Source organism: Medicago sativa, chromosome 8 (genome assembly GCF_051527215.1).
Source record: "Medicago sativa cultivar Bolivia chromosome 8, Bolivia_mono, whole genome shotgun sequence".
NCBI classification, from domain to species: Eukaryota; Viridiplantae; Streptophyta; class Magnoliopsida; order Fabales; family Fabaceae; genus Medicago; species Medicago sativa.
Window position 1 is genome coordinate 85507054 of NC_140756.1, and position 26337 is coordinate 85533390.

At 33.2% G+C, this 26337-nt stretch overlaps 3 protein-coding genes and 1 pseudogene across 4 annotated transcripts; 3 read left to right on the forward strand and 1 right to left on the reverse strand.

Moving 5' to 3' along the window:
- Positions 1-5190: 5190 nt before the first annotated feature.
- LOC146902583 (flowering-promoting factor 1 pseudogene) lies at positions 5191-5795 on the forward strand (annotated as a pseudogene).
- Positions 5796-10955: 5160 nt separating this feature from the next.
- LOC146902584 (Exostosin family protein) lies at positions 10956-12491 on the forward strand. Its single transcript, XM_085737717.1, has one exon. It carries the CDS (start codon positions 10991-10993, stop codon positions 12356-12358), a length of 1368 nt encoding a protein of 455 aa, XP_085593843.1. The 5' UTR covers positions 10956-10990; the 3' UTR covers positions 12359-12491.
- A 5887-nt stretch (positions 12492-18378) lies between these two features.
- Positions 18379-19966, forward strand: LOC146902585 (heavy metal-associated isoprenylated plant protein 35-like). The gene is made up of 3 exons (XM_085737722.1): positions 18379-18459; positions 18547-18622; positions 19046-19966. Exons 1-3 carry the CDS (start codon positions 18427-18429, stop codon positions 19846-19848), a joined length of 912 nt encoding a protein of 303 aa, XP_085593848.1. The 5' UTR covers positions 18379-18426; the 3' UTR covers positions 19849-19966.
- Positions 19967-22296: 2330 nt separating this feature from the next.
- LOC146902586 (putative protein phosphatase 2C 40) lies at positions 22297-24985 on the reverse strand. Of its 2 annotated transcripts, none has more exons than XM_085737718.1 (4): positions 24906-24985; positions 23474-24595; positions 22905-23169; positions 22297-22813 (listed from the first exon to the last, which is right to left on the reverse strand). In XM_085737718.1, the coding sequence occupies exons 2-4, from the start codon at positions 24584-24586 to the stop codon at positions 22686-22688; spliced, it is 1506 nt and encodes a 501-aa protein (XP_085593844.1). In that variant the 5' UTR covers positions 24587-24595; positions 24906-24985; the 3' UTR covers positions 22297-22685. The 2 variants fall into 2 exon arrangements, with proteins under 2 accessions (XP_085593844.1, XP_085593845.1); XM_085737719.1 differs by having other exon boundaries at positions 23474-24617; positions 24902-24985.
- Between the last annotated feature and the right edge of the window lie 1352 nt (positions 24986-26337).

Here is a 26337-nt window from a genome sequence, read left to right on the forward strand (position 1 = left end):
AAAATTTGTCTCTATTTGTTACAAAAGTTCTTGTCTAAGACAAATAAAAGTTCCCTGTGGATAATATTAAAATTGACACTCTAAAATTGTTTGTAAAAAGAAAATACGATTTTTTTTTTCTAACTTTAGACAATGATTTTGATATTTTTGGTACAGACAAAAATATTACTTATTAGTATAGTTTTCATTTAGCTCATTTAACGAACTTTACATGACAATAAGACAAATATACACATTAAGAAGTCAAATACAATTTTTTTTTCTTAGAACGGGTAGAAATATTATTTTTAAAACTGTGTATTCAATATCTTGAAAGTCTTACAAATATTTTTTTCAACATTAAATGTTCTCTTTAAGGGTTTTTCTAACATGTGCAAGATTGCAAGAAGTGTTCAAAACTACGGTGTTCCAATGACTGCGTTTAAAATGACGGTGTTCAAAACTACGGTGTTCGAAATGACGGTGTTCAAATTGACAATAGAACCAAAACTCAAAATGACGGCGTTTAAAACGACGGTGTTCTAATTGATAGCAATACAACCAAATTTAAAATAACGGTGTTCAAATTGACAATAGAACCAAAACTCAAAATGACGGCGTTCGAAATAACAAAAAAAAAATCATCCCAACACTGCTAAAACATACTCAGCCTGCACAATTATCATTAATTGGCTAGCACAAGAAGTGCATAATGCCTGAATCAGTACGACAAACAAAAGGCAATATAAGGCAAAGATGGCACAAGCCGCCTACACCAAGTGGAAACAGAAAACAGAAGTAAACGGACTCTACACAAAGCAAGTGGCGTCAATAACACAGAACAGCCAACCACACCAGTCCTTGAGAGGCAAACTAAAACCACTAAATGATGCTGACATGCGCTGCTATACCAGAAAAGATCTCAGTTGCCAGCACCAAAAAACCCCTACCGCCCCAAATAATTGTATTAACTTGTAAGAACAATTGAGAATAAATGAAGAACAAAAGGTGAAATAACATTTGAAGAACAAAACGTGAAACAACAATTGAAGAACAATTGAAATAAAGAACAAGAACAACGAAGGAAAAAAACGTGAAATAAAAAAAAAATGATTAAAGAATTAACTCACTCAGGAGAGTAGGAAGAAGAATAAAACTTGCAAAATAACAACAGGGGAGAGAAGGAAAAAAATCAATTTTCAAGGAAGTGGGGTCATTAATAAAATGTGTAGAAACCTATAAAAGTGGGTACATTAAATACCCTTTATCCTGTGCAATCTTGCTCAGGTTAGAAAAACACTTTAACAAGTGTCTTTTATCATCATATTTTTTCAGGCAAAAATGATCATCACTTCTTAATTAATAATTAATTCCTTTACGAGAATTACGACAGAAATATTATGCATGGAACACTCATTATTTAAAAAGGCCCCGCTACATTCATCACCCCGTATAAAGGCCGGAATCTTACATGTTGTTTTTGACACTTTAATCAGAAGACAATGTCTTTTCTCCTTTTAAATTTTGTTGTTTGTAACAAAGGAATATGACAAAAATTCTTTTAAATAGTCTTATGCGAGAATTGATCCAACATTCTTTATGTTCAATACTTTACTCATAAAATCAATATATATTCCCCGATTAAATCAATTCTAATCAAAGTTAAGATAAACTCAAGTATCAAAAGAAAATTCTGCACCTTCTTAATAAGCAAGCATATTCGGGCTTTCTTTTGTTTTTTAACTCAATCCTAATCGATGGAGAATAAGTTCATATACCTAGGCGGGGCAATCGTTTGCAAGTAAAAGTCGGAAAAAAAAAGTGACCATTTTGGAAGCGAATTTTTTTTTCCGACCCTAATGCCAAAAAAATGAAACATTTGACGCCCTTTGAGAATTAAATACCAAAATGACCCACTTTAAGAAAGTTTTTTTTTTGTCGTTTTCCCCATTACGGCCATTTGAAATGACGGTAATGGGCTGCTTTTTCTGTGCCACCCTTCAGCCATCACTTCTTGTCTTTTTTTTGAAATTTTTTTTTGTTCATTACAGCCATTTGGTTTGACCGCAATGGATTTTTAATTTTTTTTCGTTTTTCTTTTTTTTGAGCACAATATATGTATTTTAAATTAATGTAAATAATAATAAATAAATAAATATTAATGATAATTTATTAATTTAAAAATACTAATTATATTATTCATAGCGTTAGAAATAAAAATGAAAACTATTTTCTCCGCGGTATCCATTTACGCCAACCTAAATTTAAATTATGACTTCCCGTAGCACATAATTTATCTTTTTTTCTTCTTACGGGTAGTTGGTCTTGCTCTTGCTCTTCCTCTTCATCATGATGTTCCTCTTCCACCGCCACATTTTGAATTTCAGCATCATTAGTTTCCATAGTGATCTCGTTTTGCACTTGTGGAACAGAGTTTATCCAAATTTCATTAGCAAAATCATCTTCGTTAAACACTGCAGCCAGATTTTCTATGGTACTGGTATATGGTTGGTTGTGGTTGTGGCCATTGGGGTACGTAGTTTGTTTGGGGATAGTGTACATTGTTTGGAGGGGTTGGTAGGTTGAAAGAGGAGTATTGTGATTGGTCCGGGAAACTGGTTTGTGGGGTGTTTCGAGTTTGATTAAAGTCATCAAATGAATTGTTTGATATTTGTGAGCTTTCTCCATGATGACTATGTTGAGAGTAGGTTGGAAATGGAATTGGGGAGTTTTGTAAGAATTGGTTTGTGGGTTGTGGTGGTGATTGGTAAGTTTGGTTGTAGTCGTAGTTGGTGGAAGGGTTAAAACTTTGGTCAAAGTAGGGGGTGAAGGTGTAATGAACTGGCTGTTAGGTGGATGTGTATCTGACCACATACGTGTTCAAAAACGAGAATGTTTACGCGATCTACAACAAAGCATTCAAAGTAGTCCACGACAAGAGTTATTGGCCCCCATACGAAGGTCCTAAGCTTTTCCATAATCCAAACATGCAAAGACTAAAGAAAGGTCGACCCAATAGTACTCGCATTAGGACTGAAATGGACGAGGAGGTGGAAGAAAGGACACCGACACCGAGATTGTGTGGGTTGTGTCGGCATCTCGGTCATATTAGGAGAAATTGTCAGACCAATAAAAAACGCTAGTTACTATTGTTATGTATTATGTGTTCAACCAATCTTTTATAAGTATTTATAACTTGTTTTTTTACCTTTAATCAAATTTCGTAGTTTAAAAAAATTAAGCAGTTTTGTGATTTTTATTTTGATTTTTATTATACTAATTAAGCAGTTTACATGAAGTGAATGACGTAATTATTAATTGAAAAATGTAGAAGCTAGAGCACTTACGATACCAACTCAAAAAATTTACCCCATGTGAATTTTGTACTGAACAAGGAGTCTGAATCTTGACATGCATTAGTCTTATCAAAATTTTGATAAGACTAATGCACCGACAAAATGAAGCTGTTATTGTATTAAGTAGTTTTTTGGTTTAGGCTTAAATAGCTAAATAATTTAATTAATTATACACCAAAAATAAATAAATTTGTGGGTATTACCCGGACTCACGCCCAGACCCATGAAAACGGGGTTTTACCCTACCCATTATAGATATTTTTTGCAGGTACCATCGGGTCTGGGTCCAATTTTCATCCCTATAATCAAGAGACAATCAAAACAAACACACCAAAATATATATATATACCCGAAGATGGAATCAACATCATATTGATATATATGCACATCTTTGCTAATATTTCACAACTTCGTCTCATTTTTTTATACCATCCAACTTTTCTAGAATATATATTCACATGTATGCTTTAAATATTTGATACTTATTCTGTAAAATATATTTTAAAAAATAAATAAATAATCAGGATTGTTCTAAGATACGTATCTACTCGACACATGTAAATCTACAATTGGATACATATTTAATATAACATTTCTCTAATTTTAGAGTATCTAGACTTCATATTAATACATTTCTCTAAAGTTGACATATTGTGAATCATCAAAAATTAGTTAGGCAGACAAAATCCATTTTCTCGAGGAATAAATAATGGATATTTCTTGTGTATTTTGAAGTTTAGTTATGTATGGTACTTCGAGACAAAACTCATTCAAATATAGTTTTATTACAATAATATGACATGACATTTAAGAATCAGATGATAAATATATATTGAATCAAACTTTAGATACCATTGTGTTTTGCTCAAAAAACAAAAAAAAAAAAAAGATACCATTGTGTTTACTATAAATAATTTGCATTGAAATAAAACAATAAGAAATGCTTGGAATTAAAGCCTCCACCCATACTTACACTTGTACAGTTGTACATATGTGTAATGGAAATAACCAAATATTATTTGCACACCAACGGCCGAGATTAATTTAAAAGCATTATACCTTTCATATTTGGTCCCCACCCCCACTCTGCACTTCATGCAATGCGAATTGATCCTCCTTTTCTACTTGTAATAAATAATTTATTGTACCAAAAGTAAAAAGAAATTTATTCCATAATAACCATTCAAGTGCCAAGTAAGTTTATATCTCCCTAAAAAAATGCTAATTATATTTCTCCACTCCTCTACCATCTTCTCATATTTAATTCCCTAAAAAAAAAAATCTTCTCATATTTAATTTCCTCACTACTTTATGATTGAAGTTAAAATAAATTAATACTCCTTTCGTTTATGGCCAATTAAATCCTTTACGTGATACTGTTAGCAAGATGGTGTCATGCAGACACACTCTGTATACGTGGACAGACATCATATATTTCGTGGTGTTTTTAGAAGAATATTTCTCCCCAAACCAAAAAAGAGATTCTTATAATTTGGAACACAGGACAAATCTACAGTATACTAGTATGCATGAACGAGGCAAATTGAAAAGTGAATAAGAGTTGGAATTAATTCATATGCACTTATGGGCAACTATTTTTAACACTCTGTTTATCCCCCAAACACAGCCTTGTTGTCCCCAAAATGAATCTTAATTTATTTAGCGCAGGACTCTTCCTTGGTGGATCCCACATTAGCTGTATTCACATAGAAACATCACTCTAGAGTATAATCTCCCATTCTTCCCCTATATATATGTAATGTAATAAAATAATTCCCGAATCGTTAAACAATATCTGATCCTTACTCCTCACACCTCCATCATTATATATATCACATTACATACCCTATTATATATCCAAGCCATAGCAATAACACAAACACATGTACGTACGCTTTTCTTCATCATCATCTTAATAATATTTTTTGTGTAGAAATTGAAGAATAAATATATGTCAGGGGTTTGGGTATTTAAGAACGGGGTGGTGAGGCTAGTAGAGAACCCTGGAGGTGAGGGAGGTGAGAGTAGTAGTGGTAGGAGTAGAAAGGTGCTTGTATACACACCAACAAATGAAGTTATCACTTCCTATTCTGTGCTAGAACGCAAGCTACAATCACTTGGTTGGGAACGTTATTATGATGACCCTGATCATCTGCTTCAGTTCCATAAACGTTCCACCGTGTATCTCATTTCTCTTCCAAAGGACTTCAACAAGCTCAAGCCCATGCACATGTATGACATTGTCGTCAAGAACAAGAACTATTTCCATGTTAGGGACACTTCGTAGATTTTGGTAATAATAAGATAGGGTCTGATTGGTGTGGTTGGTGAGGATTTTGTGTCTTTAATCTGTGTGCTTTGCTGCTGTAAATTTCTTTAGTCACCCTGTCAGAAATATTTGGTGTATATATTTGTGTGCAAATATTCGTACGTTTCTAATTTTTTTTTTTGTTGACAAAATCGTACGTTTCTAATTTTAATTACTACCGTATTTAAACATTATATTTATACTTTCTTTATATCATAAAATACCCATCCTCTTCAAAAATTTAAATGCAATATAGTTATTTCTTTATCAAAATAACTATAATTATCTTACATGGTATGTTATTCAATAAGAGCAATAATTACAGTGAATGATTAACTTAGACAAATAATATCAATTGTTAACAAATCTGTCCTCGTGAGCTTAGCTCAATTGGTAGGGACAATGCATAATATATGCAAGGTGAGGTTCAAACGCGGCCACCACAAAAAAAAAATGTTAGTTAACAAATCTAATACTACTAACCACCTAATACTACTAACCACATAATTTTATTCTTTAAAAACAAAATTAATGTTTTAAATTGTGATTATTAATGGTATATGGCAGTTCGAAAAAATGAATTTCAATTAGGATTTATTTGTAAAAGTAATTGTTATAGTTTAGCTTGGTCTTAAAAAAGTAAAAAAAATTCTTGATTTTTGTAATAAAAATATAGGTGAATGTTTTTTTCTTGTTACTAATATTACTCAAATTGGTATGATTCAGCAATTTGAGAAGGTAACTGTGTGAATCATTATCACATCACTTATCAATTAATTCTTTTTTTAACGGAAAAATTTATTAATGATTAAGTCCCTGCACAAGATGAATATGGACTGATCATAGAAATTACAAAACTAAAGCGCCGTATATAGGCGGATCACCCAAAAGAAATATACCAATCTCACACAATTCATTCATGCTCCAACAATTCATTTTTTAATATTTGTTCAAAATTAAAGAACGTTTCCGCAGGTCGTAGCACAGTAACATTATTAGAAGACCTTAGGGAGCATCTGTTTTTTTTTTTTAAGACTTAGGGAGAGCATTAGTTGAAATGTATATTATTAGAAAATAAACACATTATACATATATATATATATATATATATATATATATATATTGATTGATATAATCATATATGTTTTTGTCGGTATAAACTCGTTGTCTTTGATGTAAATATATATAATCGTATATGTTTTTGTCGGTACAAGCGTCGAATTACAACTAACTACTGTTTGAAACATTTTTTACATCAGTTAAACCGGTTTAACAATGAATTAATCCATTTAAAAAGAGTTGATAGTTAATTACCGTTCAGTTGGTGCTTTGTGAGCAATTACCCAATTATTTTCTAAACACACATTCAAAAAAAAAAAAATCACAGTATTTTCTCCGTCTTAATGTAAATTTTGGGATAAAACACACCTTTTTTTTTTCCTTCCTATCCAAAATATATATATCTAGAATCATTTACGGTATATTTCTGACTTCAAATGGAACGTGAAACTTAACATTGATATTTGAACCTCTACTTACGTGACATTTTCTTCTTTCCCAAACAGCAAAATCTAGTCACATCTTTTTCTTCGAATAAACCATCGATTTAGTTTCTAATTATCATTTTTGTTTGAATTTGGTTCATCAATCATACAAATTTAATTAATATTCCCAATGCATTTTCAATCCATTAAAATAGTCTATATATGAGCCATCATTCTATTTCAATTTTTTAAAGAAAATTGCTAGATTAACTGTATATACAGGTAAAACTCTATAAATTAATAATGTCAGGACCGGAGAAATTTATTAATTTAGAGATTTATTAATTTATCGATAAATTAATAATTATTAATTTAAAGAGTTTTTAAGTAATTATACTGTACATACCAAACAAAAAGGCAAATTAGTCTATGCCTCTTAGAATTACGTTGCAGCGAACCTTGTGACTCAACGTAAATTAGTAACTACTGTGTTCATATGCATTGGAAATCAATAATGACTTTTGAACTTAAAGGAAAACAGACAACTATTGAATCATATTTCAATAGAGTGTAATATATTTTTTTTCAGTTTCTATGAATTATTAATTTATGATTTTCTTCAGACCGAAAATTATAAAGGGATCTCCCGAAAAATTATTATCTTATTATTTTATCGAGTTTTTCAATTTTTTACATTGGTCCAAGTCGGAACCGGACAAATTTTTTATTTTAGAGAGTTTATTAATTTACCGAGTATTAATTTAAAGCGTTTCTACTATAGTTTAATACCTCTTATTATTGTTGCAAAAATTATTGTTGCAAAAAGGACCAATTGTGATCGAAGTTCAAACTCTAGCTTCTCCATGTAAGTTTTGGGATGATTGTGATCGGGGGAGTCGGGTATGCGAAGAAGGGAGACGTGAGAGTCTTCATCTCTTAATGCATATGGTTTACACTACCTTTAATATCCGCGGTGCCTTGATTATGTGGAATATTTTGTGCACTTGTAACAAGTTCATTTTCCAATATCTTATCCCAAACTTACATGTGGTATGGATCCCATATGTTTTTTCTCAACTTCATGTTAGTTGGAAGACGTATGGTGAGCCCAAAACTTCCAACGTTTATACTCCAACTCGGGAGGAATCTCGACAGAGAGGTCATTTAATGTTGCTATCTTAATGTGGATGATATACTATTACTAACCCAGGTAGCGCAGATCTTGGTGGTTTGCTTAGAAGATATCATGATAGTTTCATTCTTGACTACCTTGGGAGTGTAGTTTGGTCAAGTACTCTCCATGTTGTAGTCCAAGCTCTTATAGCAGGTAGGGATGGGAATAAGCTAGGTCGGCCTACAGGGGCGTATGGCCTAGCCTACGACAGGTCAGACCAGGCCAGACTTTTTTCTTAAATGGAGAAGGCTTAGACTTTTTTAGAAGCCTATTTAGCTTAAAAGATCAGTCCATAGGCCATTCAAAAAGTCTTTTAAGCCTATTAGACGGATCTATTTAAGTAAACATGAATAATATTATTTATTATTATATTATATTTTACACTTTGAATTAAAATATAATTTTTTTTATCTTTTTCAGTATTTGAAGCTTATTACTCTACATTAATTTTTTTGCATATATAAATGTATTATTATAAAGTAGAATTGAAATATGATATAATATATCGTCAAATTTCCTAAAATCTCATGTTGATTTATCAAAAGAGATTTTAATCTAATTGTTCTATTTGTTAGCTAGTCTATTTAAACTTAAATCACATTGCTTATTTAAAGATGTTCATAAGATATAGACTTTTAAAGGCTAGCAGGTCGTATCAAGCTTTCAGAAGGCCAGACTCAGGCTTAAAATGTAGGCCTATGACAGGCCGCAGGCTAGGCTTAGGCTTTAAAAAAATTTGGCAGGTCAGGTCTAGGCCTTGCAAAGCCTAGCTCGACCTAACATATTCCCACCCTTAATAGCAGGAGTCAGGACTCAAACTTTGTTATGAAACATGCTTTAGAAATATTTTTTTGGTTTTGTGTCTGCGCCCAAATATATTTATTTGGATTTGTATCCAAGCAAGAATACCTCTTGCTTGTTATATTGACTCGTTACATGTTGTTCAGATAGTGAAAAAGACACTCATCATTTTCATCATCACTGTAACAAGTACAATATTTTTTAAACAAAGGTTATACTAACAAGCAATCAAGCAAGGGCGGATCTAAGGCTCGGCTGGTCCGGGCAGTTGCCTGGGCTCGGCTAGCCTGGGCAGCTGTCCGGGCTCTGACCCAAAACTTTTGCAATTTCTTATGTAAATTTCTCTGAATTTGTTGTATAAATCCCTGTAAATTTCTTATGTATATTTTTTGTAGGTCAATTTCTTTAGATTTTTTTAATTATTTGCTTGCAATTTATCCCAAACCCAAAGAGTGAAAGAGCCTACAGCTAAAAAATTGTAGAGAAAAAAATGTGTTTCAATTTTTTTTGCCCAGGCTTTATAATAATCGTGGCTCCGCCACTGCTAATAAGTATTCATAAAACATTTACTAAAGCAATAAGTTTATATCAAATTCAACAATATTTATATTTTTTAAAAGTTAAATTTACCATTTTTCAATACAATATTTTTATTTTCGTTATCTTAATCAATGTCGTAACAACACTCTTTAACATTTCCTTTTAAACAATTAAGAGAAGAGAAGTGCTACTGTCAAACTCTCAAACACACGATCCATTTATCACACCCTCTCTGATTGGGCCACGTCATCCACATTTTGAACCTTTAATCTGGTTATCGGTTCTATAGGTTAAAGTAACATTTTTTATTTATTTGTTGGGTTTTCTTTTGTTGTCTTCTCCGTCCAACCACCACATCATTCCTAACTAAAACAATGTTATAATCAGAACTTCCACTTCATCCATCCCTTAATCCACCTCTATTAACAACCACTGAAATTCAATTTGTTGTCAATCTCTCCACAACAAAACACCATAACCACCTCTTAGTCCACCACAAACCCTCTCTTCGACCACATCCACACACCATGTACAAGCATTCATAACACCCAACGTCGTATTGTCGTTGTGGCACACTCCTTTCATCTCCCATCGCAGCACCGCCTGCAGCATGCATCGACCGTCACCTATGTGCATACCCCTCATCGACACCGTCGTATGCATCCCTGGAGCATCATGCCACCTCTATCTTTCACGAAACACCATAGTTGACGATAAAACATCATAACCGCCACATCACGAAAGAGAAAGACACGATTAGCGACGATAGATACCAATGGCAGTGCAACGATGCAGAAACATAAATTGAAGAGTCATGAACTCATTGTGGTAGTAGTGTAGTTTGTAAAAGAGCGATTGATACTAAAAAAAATAAGTTAAAAGAAAAATATAATGGAAAACATGCTAACTTGTTGAATCAGTTAACAAGTAAAATATTAAAAAACATTTATGTCGTGGCTTCATATAAGAGCATGTGCTGACAGGAGTTTGTGCGAGCGTTTGTGCTTAGCACTTCTCTTGAGAGAATCGAAATCCAAATAATTGCATTTTAAATCAGAATCAACCTCCAAAACGACGCTGATTTAGAAGATAGTTTTGTATTTTAGGAATTGAATCTTCGACAATGAATCAAATACCGAAGATAGTTATGTATTTGATTCATTCTTGGCCAATGAATCAAATCAACGGTAAAGATATTAAAAAATAAAATAAAAAATAAAGTAAATAAAATAAAGTAAAAAATAAAATAAAAGATATTAAAAACTAAAACACCCCGAACAAAAGAGAAAGAAAGCTTCAAACACCATTTTCTTATGTTATCATCCATCATTCATCACATCCTCTTCCAATGGCACCATCAAAACCACACATCTACATCTCCATCTCCATCATCACTATCTTCCTCCTCTTGAATCCAACCAAATCCGAAGAAAATGAAAACCTTAAAACGACAACAACAACAGAAAATGAGTGCGAACAACGTTGGATCCACATAAGAAAACTACCACCAAAATTCAACCTAGATCTACTCTCAAATTGTTCAGAATACACATTCCTAGACGATTTATGTCCTTACTTAGCAAACCACGGTTTGGGTCAAAAAACCCATAACCGTTCCCATAGTTGGTACCGAACCGACCCATCCATGCTTGAACTCATTTTCCATCGCCGTATGTTAGAATATCCATGCTTAACGGAAGATCCTAAAACCGCTAACGCAGTTTATCTTCCTTACTACGCTGCCTTTGATTCTCTCCGTTATCTTTACGGTCCTGAGTATAACTCCAGTGAACAACACGGTGTTCATCTTTTTCATTTTCTGACCAAAGAAAATCACCCTGAAATATGGAACCGTCATTCGGGTCATGATCATTTTCTTGTTATGGCCCGACCCGCTTGGGATTTCTCTCAGCCTTTGGATAATGATCCTCATCTTTGGGGAACTTCGTTTCTTGAATTACCACAGTTTTTTAATGTAACCGCGTTAACTTTGGAATCTCGTGCTTGGCTGTGGCAAGAACATGCTGTTCCTTATCCAACGTCGTTTCATCCACCGAATCTAGCGTTGTTGGATTCGTGGATTCAGCGTGTTCGTCGTTCCAAGAGATCTTCTCTTGCTCTTTTTGCAGGTGGTGGTGGTTTTTCTGCTACGCCAAATATCCGGCGGAGTATAAGAATGGAATGTGATAATGATAACAATAGCAGTAATGTGAATGGGAATTCATTTGGTTATGAAAAGCTTTGTGAAACTGTTGATTGTTCTAATGGTGTTTGTGAGCATGATCCAATTAGGTTTATGAAACCAATGTTGGGTGCAAATTTCTGTTTACAACCACCAGGGGATACTCCTACGCGTAAATCCACTTTTGACGCGATTCTTGCAGGTTGTATACCTGTGTTTTTCGAGGATTTATCTGCTAAATCGCAGTATTCGTGGCATTTACCGGAGATTGAATTTGATAGTTTTTCTGTTACTATACCTAAGGAGGATGTTGTTTTCAAGGGATTGAAGATTTTTGATGTGTTGCAGAGAATACCTAGAGCTAGGGTTAGGAGAATGAGGGAGAAAGTTTTGGAGTTGATTCCTGGAGTTGTTTATAGGAAGCATAATAGTTCTCCTGGTTTGAGAAATAAGAAGGATGCATTTGATTTAACAATCGACGGTACTTTGGATAAGATTCGATCTAGGCTTCAAGAACTTGATTTGGTTTTGTAATTACATTATTTCCTTTTGTTGTTTTAGGTTCATAATTAAGCAATTAGCCAAATAGCCAATAGAATTTGTACTTTCCTTTATTAAGTTTTGTTTTTGACAATAATCAATAGATAGATCTTGATATTAAAGTAAAGTTTTTCATGTCCATTTATTTTTCCTTGAAACATGCCATCAAAGAGGAAAGCAGAGCAATTGTACTAGCCCCTTTTCCCTTCTGATACATTTATTTGTTAGTTGCTCAATTTATATTCTAGATTTAATTTACCACTCCAACATCACGTGTTTTTTCATACAAAAATGCCAGCTAGAATGCAACAGATCACCAAATTGTGACCAACATTTGGTCTTGCATATGGAGTTCATAACAGGTTAACGTTATGCTGATAATATGTTGTAATCCTTGTCTAGATATATGGTATTACATGGATGAGAATGTTCCACAAACCAATCATTCATTTTGATTCTATTTTCTGCTTGATACATGGCATCATAATTAATTCCTGTTTATCGTGGTTCTTTTAATTCTGAACAGAAAATTCATCCTAGCAGAAAGTTGAAACGAAGACAAGGCATCTTCTTCTTGTTTCATGTCATTAATCTTTTGGTCATTTGGTGTATTGTAGAAGTTGAAGGTTATGGACACAAATTCAGCTTTGGGAGTTTGGATTAGCTCTAGCTATTTCTCTATTGGATCCTCTAAGGTCTACAGTCTACACAAAAACTTCTTTCTCCCTCTCCAATCTCCACCAAATTAATGGATCCTAATCCCCATCCTCAAATATCTTAAATCTTAATATCTAGTTGCTGATGCTATCTATTATTTATATCTAAATCTCTAAACTATTTATTACATGCGACGTGAAAATGTAGCATTTCATAACATAAATTAGCTATAATAAGAGATAAAAGGTGTTTTATAAGCGATAGAAAATTTGAGTCTATAAGTTCGAATTTGAGCATAGGATTTCCTGCTGTAAGAGCAGGTGCTGGAAGGCATGTGAGCCATCCGATCAAATTCCAGTGGTTGAGATCAAAGTGTGTGAAAACTGATAGAACAATCTAAACCTTTAGATCAATGTTCAATGACTGAGATCGACCACTGCGTGAAGCAGTTACAACAGGGGATCCAGGTTCGTTTATATGGTGTTTTTTTTTTCCTTTCCTTTTGCTACAAAGTTTGGGACTTGACAATTGAGTTTGTTAACTGAGTGAGTTGAACTTGAGCTTTACATATCTCAGACATATTTAAGGGAAAAATTAAAGCATAATGACACTTATCTTTATCTAAAAGCATAGAAATTTGTTGAGAGATTGATTTGTGTAAAATTAAACATAGGTTTAGAAAAAAAAAATCAATGAATGAATAGACGTAACAATTTAATAAAGAAAAATGCTATTTATCTAGAAAAATAGCATCAAGAATTTTTCAAGACACATGTGGCAAGTTTTAATTGCATGATTTATTTGTTCACTTCCTATTTTTCAGCCACACCTCCTTGAATTGTGGCAAATAGTGCATTGTGATTGGTTGCTTTTTATTCTTGAAGAATTCTTGATGTTTTTTGTCTAGAGATATAGCATTGCTCTTTAATAAAACTCCCTTTGCTAACTATTGGTATTAAAAAATCACATAAATGACAGGGTTTAATAATTGTGTTTTCTGTGAACTCAAAATGGTAGTAGATGCTTTTAATTCTTCTTTACGCAACATTAGTTAGGAAGGTGCTATTTTTTTAGACCAAAAGCATCATTCAAACGTAACCGAAAAGATTAATCTTTTTGATATGAATAAGATTCATTTAAGTAATTGACTTCTTCCAATAATTTTTTTTCCATGTGCATCAATCATAGTTGAAATTTTAAACCGAATGATTAAGAGGTACAATTATCTACCACTCATGTCACTCTTTATTGTTGAGTTAGGTGCTATTAGTGTTAAATGTAGTATGTTTTTTTAAGGGGTCTTGTTAATGAGTGCCCGGGGCACTCTTTCAGTATCTCAAATTTAGTAATTATTTTTTTAAAAAGTTAATTATTACAATTTTCAATGCATCCAATACATAACTTTTCATTTAAAATTTATCATTTAAAGTGCTTAAAAAGTGCCCCGGAGGCACTCGTTAACATTTCCATTTTTTAAGATAGAGTTAGACTAATACTACCTCCGTTCCTTTTTAATTGTTGCTATTTGACATTTTACACAAACAAAGACGATCAATAAATGTTATTACTTTTGATACAATTGTTTTTACTTTTACTATACTGGCCTTATTAAATTAATATTTCACTTCATATGTTTAACTGTCCATAATAAATATCTAAGGGTAATATTGGTAAAACATCATTTAATGTTGCATTGAACTTTGAAAGTGGCAGTTAAAAAGAAACAAAAAATTTATCTAAAAGTGACAATTAAAAAGGAACGGAGGGAGTAGTATAATGAATAGTGGAGAACATACATTAATTTCCTCCAATAAAAGAGCGAGTGATAGAGTGTCCATAACATTCCTCATAATGAGTAGTGCTTGTAACACTCTATCAAACACACACTTCCATATTAGTTTAAATCAAGTTGAGTCTCACACTTTAGAATTGGGTTCTACTTAAAATAGTGGGACATACATTAAATTCATCCAATAAAAGAGTAAGTGTTAGAAAAGTGTTGAAAAGAAAGTGTCTATAGCATTCTTCATAGTATAGTACTCCCTCCGTCCTTATTTCTAAACACCTTTTGCATTTTTCACATTTCTTAAGAAAAGTTGTTAGTGCAATTAATGTGTCTATTTTGTGTGTTAATATTACTAAATTGTCTTTTGTTTGTATGTGTATTAAATTGACTTTTCATATTTCAAGACAAATTAGTAGTATTAATTAGGGGTATGTTTAGGAAAGAAAATAATAAATGCATATAATAATTTGCAAAGTGGTTTAAAAAATAATAGTAAATGCATATAATAATTTGAAAAGTAGTTTATATTTAGGGACAAAAATAAAGTCAAATGAGTGTTTAGATATAGGGACGGAGAGAGTCGTTCATTGTCTTGTAAATATAGTCATTTCCAATGTCACTTCTCATATTTATTTGCCATTCCAATATACTATATTGATACTTGTTTTTTAATGAAATGATGGATTATTTTATGGGAATGCTAACGAGTGTAAAAGTAGTAAGTTTTTTTAAGACAAAATTTCCAATGTCGCTTCCAATGTCGTTTAGATATAGGGACGGAGGGAATAGTTCATTGTCTTGTAAATATAGTCATTTCCAATGTCGCTTCTCATACTTCTCATATTTGTGTAATTATTGCATTGACAAAAAGAATATATTGTATTTTTAAGACAATTTTTTTTAGTAGAATCCTTAAATAATGTTCTAAGAGCACTCTTTAGCGAAACCCTTTTTTATTACTGTCAAAAAACAAAATAATTATTTTAAATGTTAACACTAAATATAAAACAGTTATTTTACTGGAAATATTAAAATATACTACTATATGAGAAGTTAGACATTTAATTCCATACAAAAAAAAAGTTAGACATTTAATTTGGAATTAATGTTGATGACTGGTTGCTTGTGAGTGACGTCTAGGTCGGGGTAGTTCTAGTGGTCATTAATAACCCATGGAGATACTGCTAATTCATTTAACAAGTCGCTCAAGTGAGTCATGACTCATGACCTAAGTTCTTTCACCATTTAATGAATATTGTTCATGATCAAGTTTGCCCTGTCAGTAGGTTGAGCAAACTTCATTTTACAATAACTGATTTATGGCTTTGCTTTGTCACATTTCCGGTCGTACGTTAGCCTTTGCTCTTGAGAAATCTTGATGGCTAGTTAATTGTTTTTAGTGGAGATGGCTAGTTTATTTTGTTGACCAGAACAACTACCATCGTATGATCTTAGTGATACACATTGAAAAGGTGCAATTCTTGTCGATATAAAATTGTATGCCAGAACAGCGATGTTATTCGTCGCTACTGAAAATATAGCGAAACAATCAGGATGCATGTTATAGTGAAAATGGCTCGATGGCATAACTCTTTGATTAGTGGAAATCACCTGGCCAATATTCTAAAGAAACTGAAATACACATCTCGTGATCCATTCGTAAAATATTTGTCGCTATACATAGCATTATTGATACCAAAAACCTTGTAAGAATAAATTACATTATATAAAACATTTTTGTTTTACCTTTAGTTGTATGTTTCCGTCTTTCATTTTTTCAATTTTCTAAGGTTTTTGGTCCACATCTCGCCGTAGAGGTTGTCCACCATGGACCATCACATTTGGTCTTGGCCACAACCTTTCTTACGGTTACAAATGAAACCAGATCGTATTGTAAATTTTCACGAATCTTCGTGATGTATAACACTGCTATATAATTAAGAGTATAATAGAATAAAGTTTATACATTAACTTGTAAAACAATATTTCCTCTTAAAGGAAATTGTAAAACAATATTTAAATTTGAATAAATATTTTAGTAAAATAAAACGATTTTCTAATGTAAATTATCACATGACAATGCCAACGTGGAAACTTTGTATTTAGCATACTTTAAACAACGTTCAAGGGGCTATGTTGAACTTAGTCATCTTCTAGTATAGCTGAAACAATTTCCGGTTGGATAAGATTTTATTGCAGTCACCCCCTTTCGTAAATAAATCAATATACCTAAGTAGATTAGTCTTTTTATTTACTGGACAGTAAATAATCCGAAGTGGGTAAAATGATGAGATTTTTTTTTTTTTCAAAATTGGAAATATTTAAGACACTCTTTTAGTTCTGTTGAACGGCGATGTAGCTTAGGCATATGTTTTCCCTCAGCTTTGGCGCTTTTACTTTGTCGTATGTTATTTCTTGGTTCGATTTTGAGCTCCTCCTAGAGAAAAGGATAAAAGGGTGTGTTCATAATTTCTTATCAATTTAAAGCATGGCTAGCTAGAACTAATTTGAAATGTTATGCTCAAACAAACCAGCAACAACTGCCCAATCCTCCACGACCGCAAGAGAGACGTCACATTTCAGTTCAAAATGACATTACTATATCCTCTCTTGTGTATATATATATACTATAACATTTTACTTATTCATAAACAATACTAAACTTAATCACTCACAATTAAAATCTAACCTATTTAAAAAGGAAATGCTAACAAATGTCAAACAATATGTCTATTTCACATATTAAGAAGCTCAAACAAGAACTTTTTCATAGAGTTTGTCTATTTCACATATTGAAATTAAACAACAACTTTTTTTATCTAAAATTTAGCAATTGTTTCTTTTTTTGAATTTTTAACAAATGATCGTAAGGCACTTGTTAGCATTTTCTTTAAATAATAAATGTGCCAAGAAAAGGAGGAACTCAGGTGGAAATTCAAGAGGATAAGTGAACAAATACAATATGTCAAAGCCCAGAAAATTTGGTTACATTTGTTTGTTCGAGCAAAGTACCTTTTGCGTGCTTTCTCAAGGTAAAGTGGGAAAACACAACTAGTAATAGTATCCCCGTGTAACATGCATAAAGACCATAATAATAATGAAATTTTGAAATGAAGAACCAAAAAGTTACTGATACCAATGTGTCTCAATGAATTTAATAATTACATTGATGCAGTAAATAATGTTACCGAGAAGTGTAATGCTAGTACTTAATTTGCTTCTAACACAGAAACAAAAGCTTAGAACATCAACAAAGGACAAAAATAAAGAAATGCATGATATCATATCATAGTATCACATACTAATAAGTGAGTGAGTAATGAGTTCCACTGTATAGTAGCTTTAAAAAAAGGAAAATAAAATAGGCATTACCCGTTTTACACAATTATAAAAAGTAAAAATAAAAAAGTGAAATGAGAGAGTAGAATGAATGAGTGATATTGAAGGGGCAGAGGAAAGCAGCAGAAGGAGCAGTGTGTTATTGGGTCATTGTCACATTATACTACTTTGGTACCCATCTTGGCTTGTTTCCTTTGTTTTCTTGGCATTTTCCTCTTCTCACTTTCATTTTGATTTCAAGTTTCCAATTCCCTCTCACTCTCCCTACCACTTCTTTCTAATGGATGCTACCTCACAACCTTTGAAGTATCAGGTAACAAGTTACTTCAACTCAACAATCACACCCCTATTGTCAAAATCTTTCTTTATTTTATAAACTAAACTTGGTTTTGTTTCACAGACATGGTTCTTGAAAGTTTCTATCCACTGTGAAGGTTGCAGAAGGAAAGTAAAGAAAGTTCTTCAGAGCATTGATGGTACTGAGCTTATAAACCAAACTAACTTAAGTTTTCAACTATTCATTTTTTTTTTTTCATCTCATGCATGGAAATATTACAAGGCTTAAATCTTACTTTCTTACTACTAAAAAGCTGTATGGTTTGGTGGCTGGTGCTCTACTAAGTACAATGTAGCACTTGACACCTCAGATTGAAGATGAGTATGGTGTCCGACACGTGTTGGTGTCTCACATGTGTCGGTGTTAGTGTTAAACACCGACACAGAACATAAATGTGATTACTTTGAAATACTTTTTTTTTTAAAAAAAAAAATTATTACCAGTTAGTGACAATGTTAGTGTTATGTCTTGTATTCATGTATGTGTCTGTGATTCATATTTACCATTTTTGTGTTGTTGTGGTGACAAAATTTTGGGGTGTTTCATAACATTTGCAATGCAGGAGTTTTTACTACAACAATCGACCCACAACAGAATAAAGTAACAGTCACCGGAAATGCTGCTCTTGAGACTCTGATAAGGAAACTTGCCAAAGCTGGAAAACACGCCGAGGTTTTGCCGGAGAATCTTCCCGGGAAAGTAAAGGATTCCAACAAAGCTAAGAACAATAAGAACAGTGAACAAAAAAACCAAGAAACTCAGCAAAAGAAAAACCATTCTTCTGCAAATACTGAACCCAACCTCAACTCTGGCAAAGACAATGGAATTGAAAATGCTGAAAAGAGTAACGGTAAAAGCAAGAGTACTAACACAAAAACCAATGCAGGCTCACCGGAGAAGTCTCCGGCTGGTGGTAAGGGGCAGGAAACAAAGAACAAGAGTGGTCAAAGTGACGGAGGAGATTCTGGTAAGAAGAAGATGAAGAAAACTCAGAGTGGTGGTGGAACTGGAACTGGTACTGGAAGCAATGGGTTGAATTCAGCATCTACTGGTGCACCTGCACACACTGGAACAGAATTCCAGAGTCCAGGTCAGGTTGTGGGGCAAGTGAATCTCAGCCCTACACGTCAGCAATCGTACATGTTGTATCCAGAAACATGTTATCCTCCTTTGGTACAGTTACAGTATGCAACTTACAACAGATTATGTCCCATGGGAACAATGGGTTGTCCTTCTTACTATGTTCCACCATTACCCTACATGTGTGCAGGCTTTGATCGTGACCCTTATCAGTTTCAATCTACACCTTTGATTCCCTTTGAGTTCTTCAGTGATGAAAATGCAAATGGGTGTTCTATTATGTGATGTTGCATTTTTTTTTTCTTTCAGATTTTGTTTGTTCTATTATAGGATAGTTTTGTTGTGGTAATTTTGTAATTGACGGAAGTTTAGCTTATAGTATATGTTTTATGTCATTGGTTTAGTAGGGGCTAATTTTACATTTTGAAGATCTTAGTCTTAACACTGGAAATGCTCTCTGCTCACAGCTTTAGCTTATTTTAATTTTGGACCAAACTGTAAATGATGTTCTAATAGCCTTTAGTGTGTGTTTCAAACATTGTGTTCTGGTGGTGTATTATGTGTTTATACTTTATAGTGTTTTAGAATAAAGAATGGCTGGGAACAAAAAATCTGATACAAGGTGGACCTCGAAGGTGGTCGGATGTCTGGACTATACAGCAAGAGTTCTCCGAAAGGTGTGATGTAACTGTAAGTACTCAAATCTCGAGTTAGTGGTTGATTTAGTTGGGGTGAGACCGGGAGTGCATTCTCTCAGGTGTAATTTACACATGAGAGAGTAAAGTGTCATGTATCACCATTCAAATTCATTTTGTCTAAATATCACATATGTTCTTTATTTTGAATGGTGAGAGATCACATGACACTTTACACTCTCATGTGTAAATAAACACCTGAGAGGATCCATTCCCTTGGAATGAATGCCTAAATAAGCATGGCGAGAGAGATTCCCTTATGTAATCGTAGTGTTTAGATGATTGAACTGAGATTTCGTTGGCACCCGTAACAAAGCGTGGGTAACTCACATGGATGACCGATTCATCGTCCCATTGATTGTATGGTTGCATGTAGAGCTTATGAATTACTCTAGAGTGACTCCAGTCTTTCGCACGCAGGTCCATTTTGAATGGACCTTGGCCTCATTCGATACAAAGTTATAGAGAAATTGTGATTGAAAATATACTCCCTCCGGTCCTATTTGTAAGAGACATTTGGGTCAATAAAAGTGGATGTATCTGGTCCAATTTTTTAACAAGATACATTAACTTTTGTTGACCAAAATTTCTCTTATAAATAGGACCGGAGAGAGTATATTTCAAATTGTGTAGTGTAGTAACATGCAAGAATATTTGTTCCAAGTTTCTGTTTAGAAAAGCCATTTCTGCTGGGGAAATGATGAATTTTCGAGCCACACGCCTTGAGAATATAAGAATGGGTCTTGTTAACCGGTGTCCCCGGGGCACCGGTTAAGAAAACTAAAAAGGAAAGTTTTAAAGTGAAAATAACACTTTTCATACTTTTGAGAAGTTGACAGCACAAGTTCCAATGCAATATTTACTATATTTGATTCCTTATCCAGTGCCCCCATTGCCCAAGAATTCAAACAATGATAGTAGTATAATTTAGAAAGAGCAAATTGGATGAAATTTATAAATATTTTCTAAGGAAAATAAAATAAAAAAATGTTGATGAATCAAAATTTACGTAATGTAACTGCTCTTCTTATCCCTCTTTTATTTGGATGTCAGGGTTTAATAATTTATTCTAAGAGGGTTTGCTGCATTTACTACTACTCTATGAACACTACTGCTTGTACTTCTGATGTAGCTTTTGACTGAGCCATGATCAGTGCCGTGTTTGATTGCTGTTTCTCAGGAATACCTCATTTGGAAGAATTAAATAATCTTTTTTTTACAATCACATTATAAAATTGATATTAAAATAATCAGATTATTTAGTACTTTGCACAATAAAACAAATATTTATTCAGAATTAAAGTTGGATGCAACACTTGCACTATATATTATGAATTGCTATTACTACAAAAATTGGTAGCCATTGTTTAGTATTTCATTCTCATGCCAAAAGGATATACGGTATTTTGTTTATCCTGATTCTTTTTTGTTGTTGACTGAGTCTAATCCTGATTCCTGAAATCAACTTGATTGCTTTGAATAAAGCAGCTAGCCCTTGCATCAATGTTTCTAGTTGCTGGTACTTGATGATATACATACAAATTCATAATTTTATAATGAAAGGGTAAGAATGAGGTGAGGCCACAATTAATGTCCTCTACATTTTTCATGTTTTTAAGCCACCCATGTGAGAGATTCAGCTTGTGGACCTAAACTATTGTGAACATCAATGAAATAAAGTGGAAAAAAAAAGTATTAAAGGAAGAAGCATGTGTCAAGTGTAGTCTATTATCAGAAGCTTGAAGCCCGAGAAGATAAAAAGGTGTTGCTAGGTGAAACATACATACAAACAAACAGTATTGCATTGAAGTGAAGTGGGGAAAAGAAAAAAACAGAGCACAATAGGACAATGTCTTTGAAATGATATTGAAGAATCTTTTTTTAAAGTGAGACAGAAAATAGAAGCATTTCCTCAAAATTATGTTATAGTTGCAGTTGTTTGTCCATTTTTTGTTGGTGTGTTCTATTATAGTTTTTCGAGTAAGTAACTAAGATTTTGGTGAATTGAGTTGATAACTAATTAAAAAGGCACACAATAATAATAACTTTGATCCAATGTCATAAGGTGACTATGAAATTAAAAAATACGACTCACACAAATATGAATATATATTTTACATAATAAAGAACCCAAATGGTTCTTGTAAAATGGTATATATACACTTTCAATACTACAAATTTATCCTATCAAATGATACTTGGCAAAGGGCATCCATTGAAAAGTTACTTGCATACAAATTACCTTGGTCAGTCTTAGATGGATTTGGATTTGGATTTGGATTTGGTGCTGTAAGGTGTGTGTCAGTGTCACGCAATTTTCGATCTCAGATTAACGGTTGAGATTATATTATTGTCTCAGATTAATGGCTGAGATCGAATATTGCGTGTAACTGCGTCTTTTTTTACTGCAGAAGGTCCTGGTCCATCTTACATGCAAGTTGAAGCTTTTGAAGTCCGTTGATTCATCCCAAGCATGATCACTATTACAGTGACATCATCGTGGTACTTTCTTCTCCTCCCGGCCGGAACATTCATCAATTCCTCCATGCTGAAACCTGTAAAAACTTTACTCATCAATACACACACTTAACAATCTACATTCATGCGTATAAAATTAAATTTAGCATAGGATATAGAAAAATTGACCTGCAGAATCAGCTGCTCTAGCTACAAGCTGCTCTATGAGAAACCTTGCAGGATCACCAAAAGGATTGTTTAAGATATAAGATTCTACAAGCTTCACTGCTTCTTCATTGCTGAAGAAGTCAAATAAACCATCACTCCCTACTATAACAAATTGATCAGAATGTGAGATTTTATGGACATTCAGTGATGGTTGAGTGGAAATATATGGTGGGCTCGTAAGATCGCGAACTCTCAGGATTCCCATCAAAGCATCATTCAGATTTTTCTGCGAGGAAATAATAAATAAAAAATCAAATCTATGTTTGGTAGGACAAAGATTCAGAATAACCTTATGAGGTAAACACTTGCACAAGTGTTTGAAAGAGTTTATGAAAATACCTTATGACATAATCAATAAGCTGTTCATAACAGCGAATGAAAATCATGTGAAAATCGCATCTCCCCTTTGATTAAAGTAAGAACATATACATGGACGTTTATATAATAAGTACTTATTCAACAAACAATTAATTAAACAATTTATCCAAATACACTAAAAAAAACTAAAAAAAGTGAAAGAGAATACAAACCTTTTTCAAGTAGCCAACTCCGAATGCACGAGTAACCTTCAACTTCCCTTTCACTTTTCCTGCTATGATGACCTTATGATCATCAGGATGTTCAGCCAGGAGTCTAGCTCTTTCAGCTTCATTTTCAACAGTGTGACTATCTGTAAGCTGTATCGGATTGAGTTTCTCACTCTGGTTCATATTATCACCGTTACTACACGTCGCCAATACTGCTCTGCTGTCACCGAGATTAAGTGTATACAAATCATTACCATGAAGAAGCAAAATTAAAACACAAGATCCAATCGAAACTAAATCCAGACGTTCCCCCATTTCCTGTTCAACCATGTACAAGAAATCATTCTCAGCCTGACTGAGAGCACGTTCTAGACTATCAAGTACTCTGCGCGAAAAAGACTCGCGTGATGTTCTTGACAGAGAATGATCCTCATGACAATTAAGACTATCACTCAACTTATATCGAAGGAATTCACCCAAATCAGCGTGGTCGGAAGCAGTGATAGAAACAGGCTCCAATTCCAAAATTAACCTATCTAGGTAAGATATGATGGTGTCGTAAAGTGTACCAGCCAGAAAGTCAGCTGCATCTCTCCCATTAAATCCATCATAAATTGCACAAAAGAGCCAACCATTTTCTTCAGAACAGACTGCTTGAACTCTATCTTCACCAGCAGCTCCTCCCGCTACTTGAACTTCCTTGGCAATAAGAAAACCGTCACTACTGGAACGGTCACTCGTGGATTTCAATGAGTCGTACTCAAGAATATCACTTGGAGTGGAAGGGCTGCAACTTAGGTATGAGAGACTACTCGGGAGAGAAGATGATAGTCTGTCAAACCGCGAAAGACTTGGCGAAGAAGGTATTCTACGAAACGAATTAGGAGAGTCCCAACTTGGAAGAATTTCTCCTCCTAACTTACCATTGCAAATGTTTGTGTTGGCCAGTGTAGCATTTGCACTTAAGGCTGCACCTGATAAACAAGAAAAACTACTCGTTCGAAGAACTTCAGGAAGGGTTTTGTAGTCATTTGTGATCTCATTAGGAACACCTCTATCACTATTGCATTTATAGCCAAAACTTATTATTTTAATTTCTCCTTCCGGACTAAGCATGTTTCTCTCCTGTATTCAAAAATACAGCAGACTATAAAATGTAATCTCACCATATCAAAATAATTTCATTACACTAGAAAATAGCCACCTTATCATATAGTAGAAAACATGAATGAAAAACTTCCCATATTTTGTAACGGTCTCAAATTATACATGAATTAACAAGACAAATCAAACAATGATAGTCCAAACTTCAAATCATGGGGATATCACAAATTATACCTAAGTTTTCAAAAATACAAAGAAAACCATGAAATGGAAACTAAATTTTCAAACAAAAATGCATTATAGAAGGCAAAGAAAAAGAGTAAACACTTACCAAATAGATGTGATGATGAAGAAGTGAAGGCCAAGAAAGAGAGAAGAATTGTGGAATTGAGAATGTGGCTAGAGATACATAAGGAGAGAAGAATGGTTACGAGTTTATATAGAGAGAGATAGAGTAAAGAACAGAGAGAGTGGGAGTGTGACTTGGCAAATCACAAAGGAAAAATGTTTTGGTCGCGTTATGTGAACCAACAAGTGGAGAATCTGTGTCAACATCAAACACACACAGAGGGGTTAGAGACTTGAAATTAGATCATGTAATTATGGTAAGATGGTTCTTTCTTTTGTCCTTTTCGTTATTGACCAAAAAAAATCTAATACTTTTCTTTGAGTCCTATTTCTACACGTAAGTTACCCTATTTTTTTTTTTAACAATCAACATCCACAAAATCTTTTCCTCTTTTCTTCCTTTGTGTTGTATGTATGTTTGTCCTCTCTTGGTATCTATCCTTTTCTATTTTCCATTTTCTGCTAACTATGTCACCTAATGTTTATTCTCTTTTTTTTCTTTTTCACTTCTTATATTGAAAACACAAAATTATAACTTCCTAATTGGAAATAAGTTTTATTATTTATTTGAACATCAAAATACAAAAACACTATCCTATGTGCTATGGTATGTATCTTTAGATCAATGTCATTTGGATACACATACTTTGACAGTGCGTGTTTGATCCAAATCATGATCAAATATATCTATTTTTTATTTATATTAAAAATAATCAACTTTTGTGTCAAAAATCCTTTAAAAAAAACTTGTGTCAAAAAATCATTTTTCTTATTTTTGTCTCTTATTTTTTATTTTTTTTACAACTTACACGTTTCAACAAATACTATTACATAACGATATTGCTGTTAGCTTAGAGTACATCCAGTTTTCAGTATATATACTTGTTGTAATCCCTCTTTTTCATCAATAAGAATTGATTCTATTCATTTCATTTGGTTTCCTAATAAATACACATAAAAATTAAATATCAAACCATATTTGACCTCAAATTTTTTTATGTCCACATATCTTTTGTCTTAGAAATTGCTTGATGTCACCAATTCCAAAAGGTTCCATGGCAAAGCGCCACGAAATAACATAATGCATTGACCGTGGTTTTCTAATATGGGCAACTCTTTTTGTGACACAGCGTTGTTTTTCTTAACTTTGTTAACATTTTTTTACACATAATTTTATAGTTAAAAAAATCAGATTTGCCTTTTCCACTTTATAGTCCAGTGTCTTAAGTTTTTGTTCTTAATGATGAAAATAACATGAAATTAGGTGAAAAATTATGTTACTTTTGTTATGGAATAGGATAGGATGCCCATTATGTTGAATTATTGCCTAACATATGTTATGTATAGATGCTGTCCGTAAATTGAATGGTTCGACGTCAGGTTCCCCTAGTTTATTGAGTTGCTTTTGTACCCTA